Source organism: Paroedura picta, chromosome 9, assembly GCF_049243985.1.
Source record: "Paroedura picta isolate Pp20150507F chromosome 9, Ppicta_v3.0, whole genome shotgun sequence".
Lineage (NCBI taxonomy): Eukaryota > Metazoa > Chordata > Lepidosauria > Squamata > Gekkonidae > Paroedura > Paroedura picta.
The window spans coordinates 17450512-17469549 of record NC_135377.1 but is presented as its reverse complement, the minus strand read 5'-3'; the positions used below and the strand labels follow the sequence as shown (position 1 = coordinate 17469549).

Genomic DNA, 19038 nt, shown 5'->3' with positions numbered 1-19038 from the left:
TTGGCTATTTTGATACAGTTGACCTCTCTTTGATTACAAAGCCGTACCTAAGGGGCTAATAACCAAAGGGGGGAAAAAAGAACGCTGCGCAGTTGATCTTTGACTGTAACAAGAGCATAATCTTTTAGATATTTAAGACAAAGCTAAACATGGAAAAATCTAATCCTCTTTTTTCTTCTTCTCCCAGAGCTGGAACGTACAAGCGTCTTGGCTCTTTTTCCACTGTCAAGAGGAAAGCAGTATCCATTACCACTTGATGTTGCAACAACCATTGTAGTATGAAAGAAACTTTCGTTGATGCCTTTCTCTTTCTTATCAAGTCAGCCTAAACAGCACATAATCCCACAAATGTGCTAAATGATGGGCTACCTAAATCATGCCTGCTTGGACAGTCTGTGAAAGATTCCCTGGTTAGTGTGGCACATAGCTCTCACAGCAGCACACGGGGTCGAGCCACGCATGCATGCTCATCTGTTGTGGACTAACATGTTTGAACTGTCCGTTGCAAAAACAAATTAGCCCAGATAGAAATGGCACACTACCCGACAGCAAAAAGTGCATTGCCAGCTTTGTTCACAGAAGATCCCAGTTTCAGTTCCCACAATCATGAGTTTGAAAAGGATAAGGTCATAGGTATTATGAAAGACCACTACTTTAAGACTCTGGAAAATCAATGTCAGACAGTCCTCCTGACCTTGGTAGACTCAGCATTAAAAAGTTTCATGTCTTCAACTCAAACTGATGCTTGATATGTAGATCTTTCTGATTTATATTCTGTCGATTGCAAATTTTATTTTGTTGTTGTTTTTATAACGGCTAGTCTGCTGCTAATGATTTATTTATTTGTTTGTTTGTTTGTTTGTTTTCTTTCTATACCGCCCTCCCATAAGGTTCTAGGGGGTTACGGCTGGTTTTAGGATTTAGTTTCCAGTATATGGATTTTTTCTGCATAATCTGTCTTGCCGCACAGAATTGCAGACGTTGTCTATCATTTTGAGATAGGGACCTTTATCGTTCCTTCTGCTGTCCTACTGCGTCATTGACAATCCACTGTTGGCAGCATGATCGCTGCCTTCTATCCTATGTTCTAATGGCAGCCAATCCTGCAACTCATAGGAGGGGAGAAACTGACTAGATAAGGGCTCCCCAGTGGGGGGAACCAGGGGCTTCCAGTTGCCCATTTGTTTGACAAAGTTTTTCTTCTCCAAAGCCAAGAGCCAGTCCTGGCTTGCCTCCCTCATCCGCAGGGTAGAAAGTGTTGCAGAAGACCCCATGAGTAGTTATGAGGTGGGATTTCTTTTATTGAAATTTTCTGAAATGTATTTTTAAGATATAGCCCTGCATTCCCTGTATTCTCTTTTCAAAGGTGGATTTCTTTTTTTTTATTTTGCATTCCCAGTATTCTCTTTTTATTTTGCATTTAGAAGAAGAGAAGATGAAGAGCTGGTTTTTTTATGCCCCACTTTTTGTTACATGGAGGAGCCTCAAAGTGGCTTACAAATACCTTTCCCTTCCTCTCCCTACGACAGACAGTCGGTAAAGTAGGTGAGGTTGAGACAGCTGGCACATTGTCCCCCCAGCTGGCTGCATGTGGAAGAGTAGGAAATCAAAATCAGTTCTCCAGGTTAGAGGCTGCTGCTCTTAACTATGACACCACATTGGTCAAGAAAGGAATGTTTGGGGAGACATTGCCTGCCTTTGAGTATTGACAGACTGAAATATCAAAATTTTGCAGAGCCTCCCTTCATGTCCTGGTCAACACTTAATTTCTGTTTTGATCAAAACAAGAATTGATCGATTCCACATTCCTAAAAAGAGGAGAATAAACGGCTTGTCGGGTTTCAGGAAGAAAATAGTCAAGAGGAATGAAGAGACTTTAACAAGACTATCCAGGAGACCTTTTTATTTACAGGGAGCCCCTACTCAGAAACAGATACCCACATCCTAGGAGGATGCCTGGCTTGCAACCTTCCAACATTTGGTGACTGAACCCAGCACCCTTTGGCAGCCATTTTGTCATTGCCTCCCATGGCAGCCCATTTGTGGTGGTGTCCACTCCCCACGCTCAAAATCCCCACAGGCATTATGGACCCCCCGGGCTGGACTTGACAGGACAGCAAGCAAACACTGACCAAGACAATATCACTCTGCAAGAGGCAATGCGAAATGATGTCATGGCACTGTTTGTATATCGATCTTCCCCTTATTCTGGCTGTTGGTTTTCCTATCGTTCTGGTCAATGCTTTTGTTGTTGTATAAACACTGCAAATATTGTTATGGCCAATGACTTCCATGATAAATATTTATTCATTCATTCCAGAAATTATACCAGCCTCCAGTGCTCCAGGAGGCTTTTTATGGCTTTGGAGTGAGGGAGGGTAGTAAATAACTCCCTCAACATATCTTCATCCCCTGCTGTTGTTTACATTAGTAGATGAGCATCTGCCAGTTTTAATTCAGTACATCTTACGAAGCAGGAACTCCCATTTGTTCGAAGCATGGCATCTTTTATCGTCTTTCAGTTCTGAGATATTGCCAGCCTTTTTTTTCCCCTCTTCTGGGGCATCAAAGCCTCCCACATCTAGAGACAGGATGTTTAGAGTTTGGAGATATAGCCTGTTCTCCTGGGAGGGCTACGTTGCTGGTTCACATGTAGAGAGACACATCTTGACTCGTAACAACTTGATTTTGCAATGCTTGAGGGCTGGAGATTGGCAGGATTCCTAACTCCAGCACAAAGAAATTCCTGGATATTTGGGGGTAGCCCTAAGGAGGTCAGAGTCTGGGAAGGGGAAGGGGTTCAGGAGAGATGTAATGCCCGTCAGCCTACCTTCTGAAGCTGCTATATCCTCTAGAACAGGGGTAGTCAAACGGCGGCCCTCCAGATGTCCATGGACTACAATTCCCAGGAGCCCCTGCCAGCGAACGCTGTGGTGGACATGCTATTTTGAAATAGAATCTGAGAGGATGTACAAACAGAGGTAGTCTCTTTGCTCATCCTGATTCTTTTAACTGGATCTAGAAGAAATTGAACTGGAGACCTTCTGTGAGATCTGATCATTCCACCTATCCATTCCAGTCACAAATGCAAGCCGTCACTTAAAAGTACAGTCAGTAAGCAGTTAGCCTCCCATGCCTGTTTTGTTGATTTCCCTGAACTATATAAGCAACCTGACCCAAACTCTTTCAGTGCAAAAGTGGGATTTAAATGTGCTTAGCTTTTTGGGGAACTTGCCCAGAGCCAATTCTGTAGCACCTAAATGTGCACTCACAAATTACCTTCTGTCAAAGGATACCCTATCGCGAAATACTGCTCAGCAATTAGCACCTTCCTACATGCCATTCAGGGGCCACTGAAAACATCCCAGTGTATTACCTGGCAGCTGTATGCCCAAAGGCAAAGCAGAATGGTCTTATATCTGTGTATTAGCTGAACATGGTCATTAAAAGTAATCACTGAAAGGATGGAGAGAGGCGAACAAAGGGGGGCAAAAAAGAGCCAGCAGATGGTGCCTGTAAGCATTTAAAGAACATCATGTAAATAATGGGTTCTGTCCAGGGGCGGATAGGTCTGCTAACGAAGGGACCTAAATACATGGTTATATCTCCATCAACCAAACTAAATTGCCCATAAAATGCTTTGCCTTCCATCAGATATTTAGGAGTGCCTCAATCCCTCATCAAGTTCCACGGATTTTTGAAAACTATAAATGAACATCCTGCCCAAACCATGCCTTTCATGAAAGCTGATGTGCAGAGATGTGTGAGGATGTGAAGAAACCCCCTAGAAATGTCACTGTGGTTGTATTGTGTAGCCAATGACATATGTGATATCACAGAAGTAGAGATGAATGGCTGAGAATGAGCATATGTGCTTATGTTCATCTATGGTGGACAAGGACAGTCCCTTTTAAAGCTATTGCAATATATTAGCATATTTCGGAGACAATTTTTTATTTAAATTTAAGTTCCAAAAGAGAAGAGACCTTTGCAGGTTGATATAGACATTTAAGCTAAATCTGCCAATACATCCTGACCTGGGTAGTCCAGACTGCCCAATTATGTCAGGTCTCAGAAGCTAAGCAGTAAATCCCAAATGGAAAGTGATATTTAACAAGTCCATATTTTAACAGTTAATTTCTAGATTCAGTATTATTCCTGAATATTTCCATCTCCATTTCTGATTATCACTCTTGCATGTAAAATATTCAGCTCTTCTCACAAAGGCTACCCAGAATTGTCAAGATAGCTACATATCTCCTTTCATCATCTGTACACCGCCCGTGGCGCCGCGGGCGCCACGGACTAAATAAAATAGTAAGGGGTTCTGGGGCGGGATGTGTCCGGGATGAGGAAGGGTCCGGATTGGACCCTTCCTCATGACAGACAATCAGAGGGACCAATCGGCAGGCGCAAAGCGCCTGCCGATTGGTCCCTCTGATTCCCAGCCCCAGTAACTGCGAGCCGCGCGCAGCGCGGCTCGCAGTTGCTCCCGGCCTGACGCGTCAGGCCACTCCCTGAGGGAGCCCCCGGCAAGACTCCAGCCGCCGAATACCTCCAGCCGCTGCGACTCCAGCAAGACTCCAGCCGAGGCAAGACTCCAGACGCCGAGAGGGAATCAGGGCCAGGGTGCGGCTCGCGGGTGCGGCCCGATCCGCGGGCGCGGCCCGCGGGTGCGGCCCGATCCGCGGGCGCGCCCCGCGGGTGCGGCCCGATCCGCGGGCGCGCCCCGCGGGCGCGGGCGGGCGCGGCCCCGCGGGCGCGGGCGGGCGCGGCCCCGCGGGCGCGGCCGCAGCCGGGCGCGGCCCGATCCGCGGCCGTGGCCTCCGAGAAGCAGCAGAAAGAACCCACCCACCCCCAGCCGCAGAAGATCAAAAAAACCCAGAGGAGCCGCCGCAGCCCAGCGCACCACGCCTGGGACTCCCCACCAAAAACCAGGAGACACCGAGGAGCCGCCACCCGCCTCCTCTTTCAGGTAGCCTGTCCCTTGCTCTGTCCCTTGCCTGCCCCTCGATCTGGTCCCTGCCTGCTAGCGCCCATTGTCTTCTGGATACAATGGGCTTTTTTACTAGTTATATATAATTTATATCAAAGGACTGCCTATGGGGCTGCCAAAACCAACAGCAAGTCTGTTAAACTCCTCTGCTATCCAGGACACCATTAGTTCAAAGATGGATTTTATAATTTTGTTATGTAGGCACTTTTTGCTGTTAGCCAACTTATAGCCCCATCGCTTAGTGTTGTGAAGTTGTTAAAGTGTTACTTCTGCAGAAACTCATTGTATGTGTGGGAAATCCAAGGAAACAAATGTACCATAGTCATATTTAGAAATTTTTAAACACTAGCATTTAGAAGTTTTTGTGATAAAACAATGACTCAAGTTTCATTTGTCATAAAGCTGAAAAAACGTTCCTATGAAGAACTGAAATATCTCCTTATTTGTACATTCAGCCTTTATAAAAGACTGGAAACATTTTCCATTCAAAGAAGTGTGACTTAAAATGGCTAAGAGAATTGTAGTTACTAGTTATGTCAATAAGTGGGGGCTGGCAATTCAGTGTCTGAGGATAGCCTGGAGAAAAGGCAGGGGGAATTCAGTCTGAAAAGGCTCTGTCTGATCTTTAAAATGGCATTCCTGAAGCTGATGTTTGATTAGGAGGGAAATAAAGTGGGCTCAGGAAACCCAGAGCCATCTAGTGAACAAAGGTATAATGTATTTTGACCCTTATCAGAAGGAAGTTGTGGGTTTATCTTAGTGGAAGGGATTCAACTTACCCTTCCCTGTTTCTCTGTTGGAACTCTATCCTGAATAAAGCAGTATTGCTGATATTTAGATTTTGGTAACAATGCTAGTTGTGCTGATACCCCACACATATCCCACCTTTTCTAAAGTCTTGTTTCCTCAAAACTGGAGCCTCAAAACTGATTTTCAATTGGGGAGATGAGGTTGCCTGCTTTGTCAGACAGCTTCCCAAACTCTGACCTCCAAGGACACTGGATAACATAGCAGGAGAAAATATACGGGGGCTGGAACAGCTCTCTGTAACACTGAAATGTCATTTCCAGCTGCATAACGGGAAGTGATGTCACTTCCAGCTATGCAGTGAGAAATGAGGTGGTGGTATTGCAAGATACAGTTCAGGTCAGTTCCTCACTGCCGACAGCACTACAGTAGCCACACTGGTCAAGGTTTCTCACAAATGCTGTCAAGCAGCTGATAGTGGTAGATGTGGTGATACCCTCTCACTTCCCCTTCAGAATAAGTGCTTTGAGGCCAGTCAAGTTGAGAGAGTGATCAGCCAAAGTTTCATGGCTGAATGAAGATTAGGTTCAAGGTTTACCTAGACCCACACTTTCACCCAGGAGTATACAATCCTCCTGAGTTTGTGGACAATTTTTACAGTTTGGAGAAAGAGTAGTGGGCACCACCACTAAACAGCTGCTTGGGGAAGGGGCAAGCATAGTAGTGTTGAAATATGGCATGAAAAATGGCTGCCATTAGGGGCAGGGCAGCTCTTTGATTTTCTAATTTGGCGAGCCGGGTTTGATTCCCTGCTTCCCCACATGCAACCAGTTGGGTGACCTTGGGCACACCACAGCACTGATAAAGCTGTTCTGACCGAGCAGTGATATCAGGGCTCTCTCAGCCTTACATCCCTCACAGGGTGTCTGTTGTGGGGAGAGGAAAGGGAAGGCGAACTGAATCCGCTTAGAGACTTCTTGGGGTAGAGAAAAGCGGCATATAAGAACCAACTCTTCTTCTTCTTCATAATATCAGGGCATTCTCAGCCTCACCCCCCTCACAGGATGTATGTTGTGGGGAGAGGAAAAGGAATCCACTTTGAGTCTCCTTCGGGTAGAGAAAAGCGGCATATAAGAACCAACTCTTCTTCTTCATGGGGACTGTAGAACAAAACATACTCAGCTTCCCAACCACAAAAGAGGATATTTTCATCAGTTTTTTCTAAAAGAGCACAAAAAAGGACAGATGTTGGACAGCAAAAAAGAAAAAAAAAGGCATGTCCTCTAAAAAGAGGACATCTGGGTTGGTACTGCTCCAGATTTGTGCTCCTGAAAGGGAGCTGACACAGTGAAGTTCCCAGTGCGGAAACGGTTGACCATTCTAACCACTAGACAATCCTGGTTTTAATGCTAGAGAACTGATGTCATCAGTGGGCTAGAAGGATGGTAATTCTGAAACAGCTTAAAGCACCTCTTTAGACATCTGTCCAGGTTTATTGTATGTGGTCCTTTAGGCTTACCTCCTGTTAGCATAAGGGCACACTTGCACATGCAGTTGTCGTTGTCAGCATCTTTGGTACTGAAGTCAGCCCCATGTAAGATAAGGCTGCTTTGCTTTCCTGCTGTTCCTGAGTGACCTTTCAGATACAGCCTAAAAGAGAGGTTGGAGGGAGTCATTATTATGAAATGCAATGGCAACAATTCACATTTGTTTGTTTTTTTGTTTTTTTTGCAGTGAATCAAAAAGATTTCGGGAAACACACTCTTTCAGCAGCTGGGAAATGAAGGTCATTCTAGTTCCTGCAGAGTTGCATTCATAATTGTACTGGTTGGATAAAATATAGTATATCTTAGTATACTGGCTCTGGGAGATGCCGTGGCTCAGTGGTAGAGCATCTGCTTGGGATGCAGAAGGGTCCCTGACACTTCTGATTTCTTACAAAAGGATCTTGTAGTAGGTGATGAAGGTGCTGCCAGTCTGAGTAGACAATATTGACCTTGATGGCCCAGAAGAAAGCAGGAAAAGGGAGCTAGGGGGGCTTTCAGGAAAGGTAAAGAGGAAATTGTGGAGAAGGGTGTGGTCCTGCTATTCAATCTGGGATCTCCCATGCCCACCTGTTCCCAGTCTCACCAGTAGGATGGCAAGAATGTTGGCCCTGGCTGGTAGAGAGGGTAAACTGAGTTAATAGTTTTTCTCCATCGTCTTTTAGTCATATTAATTTTAGTAATGTAATTAGGGTATTTATCGGGTTTTATTGTTCTTTTACTTTTTATTGTGTAAACCGTCGTAAATCCAGTTGGGAACAGTGGCATATAAACTCAAATAATAAACAAACAAATAAATAAATAATATGTCTGATTTAGACTAAGGCAGTAGAGAGAAGTAACACAGTCAGAGAATAACAGGCATGTACAGTCCAACTCTTATCCATGCACTGAGTAGAAGGCAAAAGAGGATCTGCACTAGAACCTCAGACTGGTGAGAGGAGCTTATGGTAGAACAAGGTACCAAAGGAAGGAGATATGATGGGATTTCAGTAACATGTTGGGAAATTCCTATCCCCAAAACAGAAGCTTAGACACCTTCATCTGAAAGTATTTTCAGATATGCTAAGGAAATGCCTATGGAGATGTTGGAGAAGAACCATATATTGGTTCCTTCAGCCTTGGAGAATAGTTACCTTATTCCATAATAATTCTAAACAATTTTAACAGTGAACAGAGAAAGAGAGAGACCATTTATCATGATTAACCTAAATTTGCTTTACCGCGAAGTAGTCTAGCGAACATTGTAAGATGTTTTTATTTTATTTATTTTTGACAATTTTGATCCCATCCTTTCTCCTAGGAGTGATAAAAAGAACAGTCCCTTGGGAAAGTCCTCCTACATAAGCCCCATTGAAGCAAATGGAAATCCCTGCCTTAATAGGAAGGGCTGGGTATAAATCATTGGAATAAATAAACTCACGCTAGTGAGATCCACCCAGGGAAATGTGCCAGTGGATTGTGGCCAATGAATGTACACAATACCTATTCAAGAGAATGATGTTACTCCTTTGACACATTTCAGTTTAAAGAGTGGGAAAATCTCCCCTCCCCCCAAATATTTAGCATCCAGTGTTAGAAAGAACGAGTCACTCAAAGCTGAGTGATTCATGCATGCAGGGAAGGCTCCAATGGTAGGGCGAAGATAAAGGATCGTGGAAAAAGTCAAAACAGAGAATGGCCGGACATAAAAAGAGACAAGCTTTATGAGGCCCAGTTGAAATGTATGGCCAATTAGCTTGTATATTGCTTTAGAAAATGATATCTAAGTTTGAAAGCAATATATTTAAAAGTATTCGGCTAGTTCTGATGCTTTCTTTTTTCTTTTTTCTTTTGCTCAAATATAAACAAACCAAATTGAGATTAAAACATTCTAGATTTACTGGACTTGGAGACTTGACAGCTTATTTTGGTAAATGATCCTTCTTTTCTTTCCCCCCAGAGGAAAATAAACTCCTCTGGAGTAGTGCTGATAGAAAAACGACCGCAGAACATGGTATCTGCAAGCTTATTTTAAACTGTCACACGTCGTCGGTACATCATCTTTGCCAGACTCACAGAAGCAGATATCAGCATTAAAAGGGGAGGAGGGGGGACCTGACACCAGTAAAACACATCGAGTGAGAACAGTGGTTCTTAAAATGTAGTCCAGGGAGAACTTTCAGGTAGGCCTCAAGAGCACTACAAAGATAAGAGATGAAAATGCTGAAGATCCAGGAGTCCCTTTACTGGATATTTGGATCCCCTTAAAGGATGTCACTAGAGCCTCTTGTGGTGCAGAGTGGTAAGGCAGCTACATGCAGTCTGAAAGCTCTGCCCATGAGGCTGGGAGTTCGATCCCAGCAGCCGGCTCAAGGTTGACTCAGCCTTCCACCCTTCTGAGGTCGGTAAAATGAGTACCCAGCTTGCTGGGGGGTAAACGGTAACGACTGGGGGGTCCATGCAAGACTGTGGATGATTCAGTTCCTACCGATGCACCTTTCAGCTTTAACCCCAGTTGGCATAACCTCAATAACAGTGACTGGCCCACCAATGGTAGTGTATGCTATAGGATTTTATTGATCTATGTGATAATTTTAAATGTAGCTTTTAATTGTCTACATGTTAGCCTTTGGCAGTGCTGTGGCCTTGACCCGCCTTGGCAGGGCTGCCCAGGTTGGGGAGGGGGGGAAGCTAGCGCCCCCTTCCAGATGGCCCTGCCCCAACTTACACCTTGTTGAGTCTTGTGGCAGAAAACGGAATGTGGATATATCCATGTTCCATTAAAGCAGGGCATCTGACGGCCTGAGTCTCAGCGGCCCTGGGACTGCCCCAGACCAGAATTAGACCAGTGTGCAAACAGGAGGTGAGGCTAGCCAAATCCATCGTGCAGAAGCGGTCTGCATAGCAACCCTGGATTTCCTTGGTAGACTCCCATCCAAATATTAGCCAGTGCCCATCCTGCTTAGATCCTTAGATCTGATGAGTTTGCTTTAGCCAGGCTATCCATGTCAGGGCAAATTATTAAACGCAGAAGCCTTTTTTGTCCTGCTCAAAGCTTGCTCTTTGGTCAGGCTCCATCATAAAGTCCAGCATTACAGAGCACAGTTCCAGTGCGCCCATCGTCAAGCATGACTCAGCATTATATACAAGCTTCAAGGAAAGTTATGAACCGCCTTAAGGCTCCAAACCTGGAAGATTCCTTTTCAAGTTGCGAATCTATCGAATGTTGGCAGGAGAACCAGCAGGCAGCTAACATTTCATGGGGCGGGAGAGAGATCCAGCCTCCAGATTATTACTTAACCAGATCCAATTCTTGATTTCATTTCGAGCATCACATCATTCTCACTAGCATATTGCTAATTGCTCTCCACAGCTTTGCAACTCTACCCATCCAGAGAGCCCTTTGGGGCTGCACACATCATACAGAATTGTGTGAATCGAAGTATTGCATTTAAATTGGAGTGTAATTAGTGTGCAGGTCAATTTGATGTTTCATCATGATATTTTTTTGGAGCATTACGCTAATCCCATCTACTTCCCTTCTCGGCGAATGGACTGTGCCAAAGAAGGACAGTCTCAAAGCGTAGCCATTGCTAAGTGTTGTTAGCTTTCCTTCTGCTATCATTTTACATAATGCCTGTTTGAACATCTGCTAAAATGGAGATAGGGTTTCAGAGGCTGAGGGAAGATTTTCCATGTGCTCCTCCAGGCCTGCTTCACAGAAACATATGTGTGATCTTGCAATAGGAGAAAGTGCTTTTGTTCTCAATCACACACACACAAGAACAGCTAAGATCATTCCTCTTAATGAAAGCGCAGTGATAAATTAGGTGTCGGTAACTCAAGGCAATTTCAAATAGAATGAAATTGGCAGGGAAAGCCCGAGGAAGGGTGTCAGAACACAAAGCTAGCCCAAAACGATCAGATGGGGAAACATGCTTGTTTGAACCACCTCCTCCAGAAAGCTTTCATTGACTCTCTCGCATTTGGTGAATGGAGGCTCAGAAGTACTCTCCCTCATTACAATGTATTCTGCGCACTCCCTTGGGCACACAGATCCCCTCTGCAGGAAACAGGTACCTTCTTTGCACAGGACTTGTGGCAGGTTAGCAGGAGTGGCTGGCGGACAGTGCCGAGGGACCCCCTCCTTGTGAATAGCACACCTGCTATTGTAGCTCCTGAATGTCCCATTATTACTCCTCTTTGGCCTTGTTCTGTATCATTAGGCCATCAATGCTGATATATGCTTAGGGCTGATCCTGCGTTGAGCAGGGGGTTGGACTAGATGGCCTGTATGGCCCCTTCCAACTCTATGATTCTATGATTCTATGATTCTACTCTGGGGGGGGGGCAATGTTCTGAGGGGGAGACCCATTCATTTTATTTGTTTCCTCTGGCCTCAAACATACACCTGGCATAACAGTGTCATTTTCCAGGCCCTGTGGAACTTTGATTGGCTGACCCCAAAATGTCTTTTGTGTTCTATTCAGCTTCTGTTGAGTTAGACTAGTCCACACATGGTGATCTTTACAATCAGGTTAGTTCGGAGCCCCCCGCCCTGCTTCAGGGCTATCAGGAAGTGGAGAAAATTACCCTCCGAAAAAAGCCAGAAACAAGAAATAGCCTTTTTAGTTCTGGCAATGTGCTTCGAGGACATGGACTAACAGCCATCAGCAATGGCATGATGCTACTTCTGGGGAAACCCAGAAAGTGACACTGTACCTCTCTGCCCAAAACTCTATGGCATTATGTCATACTGCTGTGGTCAGGGCTGTCTCTGCCTCACCTACCTCACAGGGTGTCTTTTGTGGGGAGAGGACAGGGAAGGCAATTGTATACTGCTTTGAGACTCCTTTGGGAAGTGAAAAGTGGGGTATAAAACCAACTCTTCTTTTACTACCTGAATTCCTCCAGAGAAGGGATACAAATGAATATTTTTCATAGATGTCTTCTGTGCAGGAGAATCTGCATTGAAGGATCTTGCTGCCATCGTGGCTGCATGTATGTTTGTTTGTTTTGCAGGGTTCTAACCCATCTTGGAAATCCCGAGACAACATCTGCAAGGGACTAAAATCTCAGGCTGAAGGGAGGACCATCTTTTACTGGTATAATTTCGATGTCCACACAGAGTCCCACTTTCTCCCTGCTCCTTGCTTCCCTGAAGTATGACGAGTCATGCATTGGGTTATAATTCATTCCTGAAATTTATGAGACCATCATATCTTGCAGATGGAGAAGAATTAAGGATAAGTATGCTGCCATTATGGAAGATTCCGTAATACACTCCGTTTCCCCCTTGATCTCCCCGAAGTCTGTTTTCTTGACAGTCTTCCCTCCTAACAGCACAATAGTGTTACAGTTCTCTTTCCTCCTCTGCAGATCCGGCGTTTGAAATCCCTCTAGTGTTAATGACTGAACGGCTCTTTCAAATTAGGCTGCAGAGGTTGGCTGCGGTGCAGATGGCATGGAATGAGCATGCTGTTGCCAGCACATTGAGCTATTTCAAATGGCTTCATGAGCATCACATAAAATAAATAACTTGGATTTTACATGTGGTCTAATTCAGCAGTCACTTCCTTCAAGAGACTCTGCACCGAAGGATCTTGCTGCCATCTCGGCTGCATGTGTGTTTGGGTGTGTGGGAAGCTCCATCGAGTCAAAGTTGACTTATGGTGACCCCAGTAAGGGTCTTTCAAGACAAGTGAGAAGCAGAGGTGGTTTGTCATTGTCCTCCCCTGCAGAGTCTTCCTTGGTGGTCTCCCATCCTCCTTAGCTTCTGAGATTTGACCAGAGCATGCTATACCATGTCACCTTCCCTCCTGCAGTCACGCCTACGGCACTTTTAAGATTTCTTTCTTCGTTTGCATGCAGTTCTTTAAATTCTTTGTGTGTGGTGCTTTACTGAAAAAACTTTTCACAGTCAGAGTAGTTCAGCAGTGGAATAGGCTGCCTAAGGAGGTGGTGAGCTCCCCCTCACTGGCAAAGGTTCAAGCAAAGGTTGGATACACTTTTCTTGGATGCTTTAGGATGCTTAGGGCTGATCCTGTGTAGAGCAGGGGGTTGGACTAGATGGCCTGTATGGCCCCTTCCAACTCTATGATTCTATGACTAATATGCAAGGGTGATGTTCTATAAATGGTTACATCAGACATGTTAGGAAGGACTGAAGTTTGAGTCTGGTGACACCTTTAAGACCAATTAAGTTTTATTCGAAGTATAAGCTTTCGTGTGCTGGCATATTTCTTTAGATACAGTGAAACAGGAGGGAAAGAGACAAATTCCAGGAGCTGTAAGCTGCAGGAAGTTGCATCTGCATAGCCCTGCTCAATAAAATTAGGATTCCAAGCACCCACTCTGGAAAGAAGAGTAGGCAGCTTTGGAAACTGAGGCCATTTGGAATTCCAAAACCCAAGAGAAAATCTGGAGGGGACGAGCATTGGAAAGATCTCTAGTTGTAGATCATCAGGACAACAGAAGCAAGAAATGGATTGCGGGGTATTCCTGGAAATGTTTATGGCAATCTTAAATAAATATTGCCCTGAAGTCCATGGCTTTTGCTTTTCAAGGACATTGTGCGGTTTTCAAAAAAGTGCCCTGATGAATTATGTGGCACTAAGACCTCAGTTAGCAAAACACAAACAGCCTGTTAAACATATTTCTACTCCCATGGCGTCATTTGTGGCTGACAGGGCCCGATATGAGCGAAAGGTTCACTCACTGCCATCTATTTATAGAGCAAGCTCTTAGCTGGTGCCACACTGGCCAGGCCAGAGGGGTTCGGCCTGAACCCTGAGTGCTGCTCGTCTCTTATAAATCAGGGTCATGACCTTGTAAAAATGTGCAGGTCAGAGTTACGGCTCTGCCCATCTAAACGGAACCAGGATTTAGGCCCATCATTTGGTTTCAATGCACCAAGTCGCTGGTGCTAAATGGAGCAACAAAGAACAAACAACTATCTTGCCCTGCTTTAAAATAAAATTGTAGTGGATTGTCAGGGCTCCAGGGCTCAAGTCCATGGACTACAATTACCATGAGCCCCTGCCAACATGCTCCATGGACATCTGGAGAGCCACTGTTTGGCCCTCCCTGGACTAGATGAATTTGTTGCCTGATCCTTCAAAATGGTCTTCAACAAGAGTCGTCTGGGATGCGACAAGAAAAACATTTATCGTGGAAAAAATGGCTGCTTTCGAAGGTAGGTTGTAGGGTGTCATGTCCTACTAAGACCCCTCCTGCTCCCCAAACCATGCCCTCCCCATGCTCTGCCCTCCACGTCTCCAGGAGTTTCTCAGCCCAAAGCTGACCACCCTACTTAGAACATGGAGGTTCTATTGACGAGTGGGGTGTTTTTTGTTTGTTTGTTTGATTTGCAAATTTCATACTAACAGAACACAGGACCAGACAGACATGTTCACATAAACCAGTGAGGGTTGACAACTTTGGGTTGGGAAATGCCTAAAGGTTTGTTGGGGGGTGAGGTTGGGGGAGGGGAGGGACGTCAGCAGAATATAATGCCATGGAATTCACCTTCCAAAGCAGCCAATTTCTCCAGGGGAAGAAACATGAAAAGCTGTCAGTCAGGTAAGGTGGCTGCCAGCCTGAGCAGACCCACTGTGGCCTCACCAGGCCTCAGCGAAGCTGCTGGGGGAGGGGAGGGAGTCAGGGAGCCCCGCCAGAGCTCGTGCCTTCTCCAAGCAGCCCCACCATGGTCTTGCCAGACCTCAGACGAGCTGCCCAGATAGAGGGGGGTGGCTAGAATCCATTGCATTTTTTGTAAACAGGCGTTTCTTGTTGTCTTGTAGTAAATGTTGCAGGGCACTAAGAGATATACAGCAGTCGCAGCCACGTGCCACTTCTTCTAACACATCATTCAGCTCTGAAAGAGGAAGAAAATAAACGTCTCTTTCTAATCATATGGCCTCTGTCTATTCCAGCAGCTGCCATGTGATATTAGATGACGGCCCTTCAAAACCAGGGGGCTGGAAAGAAACGGGTGGTGAAGGAATGCAACCAGACTAGTTGTTGACATACTGGGTGAATTGGGATTTGATTGGAATAAGGCTACAGCTGAGCATTTACAAACCTTACGAGCCTAACAGCATCAGCTTTCAATAAGTCAAATAACATTTTAACATCTACTAATGCTTAGAGATAGCTCACGGACTGCCACGTTGAACTTGAGTGCCTCCAGCTATACAGTGCATTGGCACTGCTTCAAACCGGCCCTTTTGTTCAGGGCACCAGACGGCATAGCAGGGCTTTGGGTGGGAAGAGGCTGTAGGGAGCTGTGGTTGGCTGTGGACCAAACATACAATGCCCTAAGTAGGGGTGTGCAAAAAATCCCAAAATAGCATTTGTTGGGGTCGGGCGTATTGAACCTGAAAAATAGTACTTCCTGAATCTCAATGCTGGTACGGTATTCAGATTTGGTAAATATTTGGGAATGCCAGATTATTTTGGCTCCGTTATAGCCTGTGAGGACCATTATAGGCAATGGTCCCTATAGGCTAGAAAGGAGAATCAATCTGGGGGTATCTGGTGCTCAGGGTTAGGGCTGTTCTTTGTTGTTGGTTTTTGAGGAAGAGGCACCAAATTTGTAGCATGGCTGCTGGTGGCTTACCTCAAAAACCCGACAAATTTGAAAAAAGACTGGATCAGAGGGTCAAATTCTATGGGCCCCCAAAGTGCTTCCATTCTACATTGTTTCCAATGCAGTACAAAAAAGCATTTCAACTTTAAAGGGAACATGACCTCTTTAAAATGTAAATGCCTTTTGTAAACTGCAGCCGCTGAAGGCAAAGAAAGGGCTTACAGTCACCTTTCACTTCTTCTCCAAGCTGAGAGTTCACTCTGAAGGTATTTAAATGGATTGAGAGCCCTTTAAATGCACTTCAACTGTAGCTATCCAGTGGTCCTGAAAAATTTGGAATATTTTTAGGAGTTTTTGGGGCCGGATATTTTGGTTAGCAGAAAACAACAACAACAACAACAAAATCTGGCTGAATTAATACCCTCAAAATACCAATATAGTATTTTTCAGTATTTTTCCAGCTTGTGTCAGTCGAATGAAGAAGAATTGGTTTTTATACCCCGCTTTTTACTACCTGAAAGAGTGTCAAAACAGCTTACGATCACTTTCCCTTCCTCTACCTACAACAGACACACATAGGGAGGCCAGCTCCAGGTGGGGTCTAGGGATTCCCTGGAATTACAGCTCATCCCCAGATGATGGTCAGTTCTGGAGAAAATGGATGCTTTAATGGATCACCTCCCCATTGAAGTCCATATCCTTTCCAGGCTCCATCCCAAAATCTCAAGTTATTTCCAACCCTGATCTGGCAACCCTACCCCCCCCCCATCACCTGCTGGTGGCAAGGGTGGTCCTGGAAACCCTAGTGTCACAATACAGGAAAAGCACCCCACACTGTATGGGATAGGCCCATTATGCATGGGGGGGGGGGATAGTGCACATTCGGGGTGGAAAGGCGGCAACTAAAATCACCAATAACGCACGGAGCTGGCTGCAACTGGCCGCAGATTTGGTGCATGCCGCCAAAAAAGCCGTGTTAGCGAAACGCGGAAGAAAGCGCAGCTTCCGGGTGACTGGGGCGCAACCAGAAGCGGCGCCAGAGTCGCCGCGTGCATAATCGGTTACTCTGGGTTTTGCCGCCATTGCATCCCACCCCTTGCGTAAGCGGTTTGCTTCGTGTCTTCCCCCTCCACGTTTTCCATGTGGCCCGAAATCGCCGTTTCGGCGGCCGTGTATAATGGACCCTAGACAGGGATTATGATGTTTGCCATGATAGCTCTAAATTGAGAGGAAAATGCTGCTTCACTCTGTTAGCTCATTTGTTGCCATTTTTATTGGCCTCTCAGCAAATGTACACAGTAAATCCCCATATTAATTTTGTTTGCAAAATCAGAGAGTAGTTTATATCCTGGTTTGCACCATTTAAATCAAATGCATCTGATGAATGTGAACTCCTATGTGAATATTTGCTGCAGCCAAATATTCTGATTTGAAACAAACGTGCATGAAAGCTTGAAAAGTGCACTTAAGCCAGGCAAAATGTCAATGTGTATTCTCTGGGTCTGTCTAAATCTCATCCTTTTCACTGATATGCATTTATGAAAAACGAACATTTATACCAAGCCATTATCTCAAAAGTGTATCGGGCCATGAATACGCCTTGTTTACATCAATACTTACATTTGATCGTTTTCCACGGCAAAGAGACAGAAAATGGCATTAAAGGAAATATAAATCAAGTTAAGTACTTCAACACACCGGAAGTTGTGAATAATTCATCCATGATTAATAAATCCAGTTATCAACCAATATTCCAAAATGCCTTTGCACTTTTTACACATCATCTGGGATAAAGATACCTTTGTTCTGTCTTCCCAGAAAAAATATTTTACAGCTCTGATCTTTTTTTTTTTAAAAAAAACGTACATGTGTTTAGCATTACTATTTTCAAATCGGAGATTTCTTTTTCTTTTTCTTTTTAAGGCTAATAAAACGTAGTCGAGAACACAAGCAGCTAGGAAAATAAGCAGAACACTCCTGAAATCACCCATTGGGCGCAATCCAGGATGAATCAAAACTTTCTATAGTACACGGCAGAGCAGCGTGAAAAACGATTTTCCGCATTTTCTCAGACACGATTCATCACTTGGTGGCATGTGAATCCTTGGTGCTGTGAAAGGCTGGAGCAGGAACCTGCCCCAACCTTATGTGTGCAGTGACAAGGCATTATTTCAAGGCAAGCAGAAGTTTTGGAGTTCTTGCCCCCTTTTTTGTTATCGTCCTTTCCCCCCTCCCCCTCCCGTTTTAGGTTTTCTTGATCTCTTGCCCAGGCCAGCTTGGAAGCCTCTTTGATTGCTAGTTACTATTATTCCTGTCTCAAACGGGGTGGTCGTCCCTGGGAATCCCCACCATAGCCGCTGTTGTATGGAAACTTGTTAACAGTGCATTGAAAGCAAAGCTCTTATCATCGTTAATGGTTTCATCAGCAAGAAAAATAATTTGCTTGGCAGCATCGCTGCACATAAATAGGATGCTTCTCTTGAAAGGAACTCAGAATGGACACAATCTTGTAACTAAAAATGCAAAAAAAAAGAAGGTGGGGCGGAGAGCCAGCGTGGTGCAGTGGTGAAAAGGGACGGATTCTAATCTGGATAGCTGGGTTTGATTCCCCACTCTACATGCATCCAGATGGGAGAGCTTGGGTTCGTCAAAGTTCTCTGAGAGCTGCTCTCACAGAGCAGTTCTCTTAGAGTTTTCTCAGGTCCACCAAGTTCACAGGGTTTCTGTTGTGGGGGGAAGAAGGGATAGGGGTTGGTAAGCTGCTGTGGGACTCCTTTGGGTAGTGAAAAGCAGGGTAAAAAAACAACAACACTTCTCTTCTTCTCTTCTAATTGCATGAGGGAGACTCATACCGGGGGAGAGTTCCACAGGACCAATGATTGTTGCTCCTTCAAAGGCAAAGAGACCCTTTGTTATATGAACTGTTTGCCTTTCAAGGTGAATGTTCCATCTCCCTCTTATTTCTACTGTACAGCTCTGTAGTTACTCTGATTTGACAAGTAGGATTCAAGAGGCTCCAGCAAGTTGTTACAGCAGCCTTTTTCAGCCTTTTGACTATGGAGGAACTCCTGAAATAAATTTCCAGGCTTCAAGGACCCCTGGAAGTGATGTCAGCTGGCCACGCCTCCCTGCCACACCCCTTGGAGTGACATCCTCCTCCTTCACCCTCCTTTTACTCC

The 19038-nt window shown here is 45.0% G+C and overlaps 1 protein-coding gene across 3 annotated transcripts in view; it reads right to left on the bottom strand.

Annotated features, from left to right (window-relative positions):
- Positions 1–19038, bottom strand: part of ANGPT1 (angiopoietin 1) — a 155156-nt gene that overhangs the window by 6890 nt on the left and 129228 nt on the right. For all 3 annotated transcript variants that reach the window (XM_077351660.1, XM_077351661.1, XM_077351662.1), the window contains one exon: positions 7263–7393. In XM_077351660.1, coding sequence (XP_077207775.1) covers positions 7263–7393 — 131 coding nt within the window. The remainder of the gene's footprint in view (positions 1–7262; positions 7394–19038) is intronic.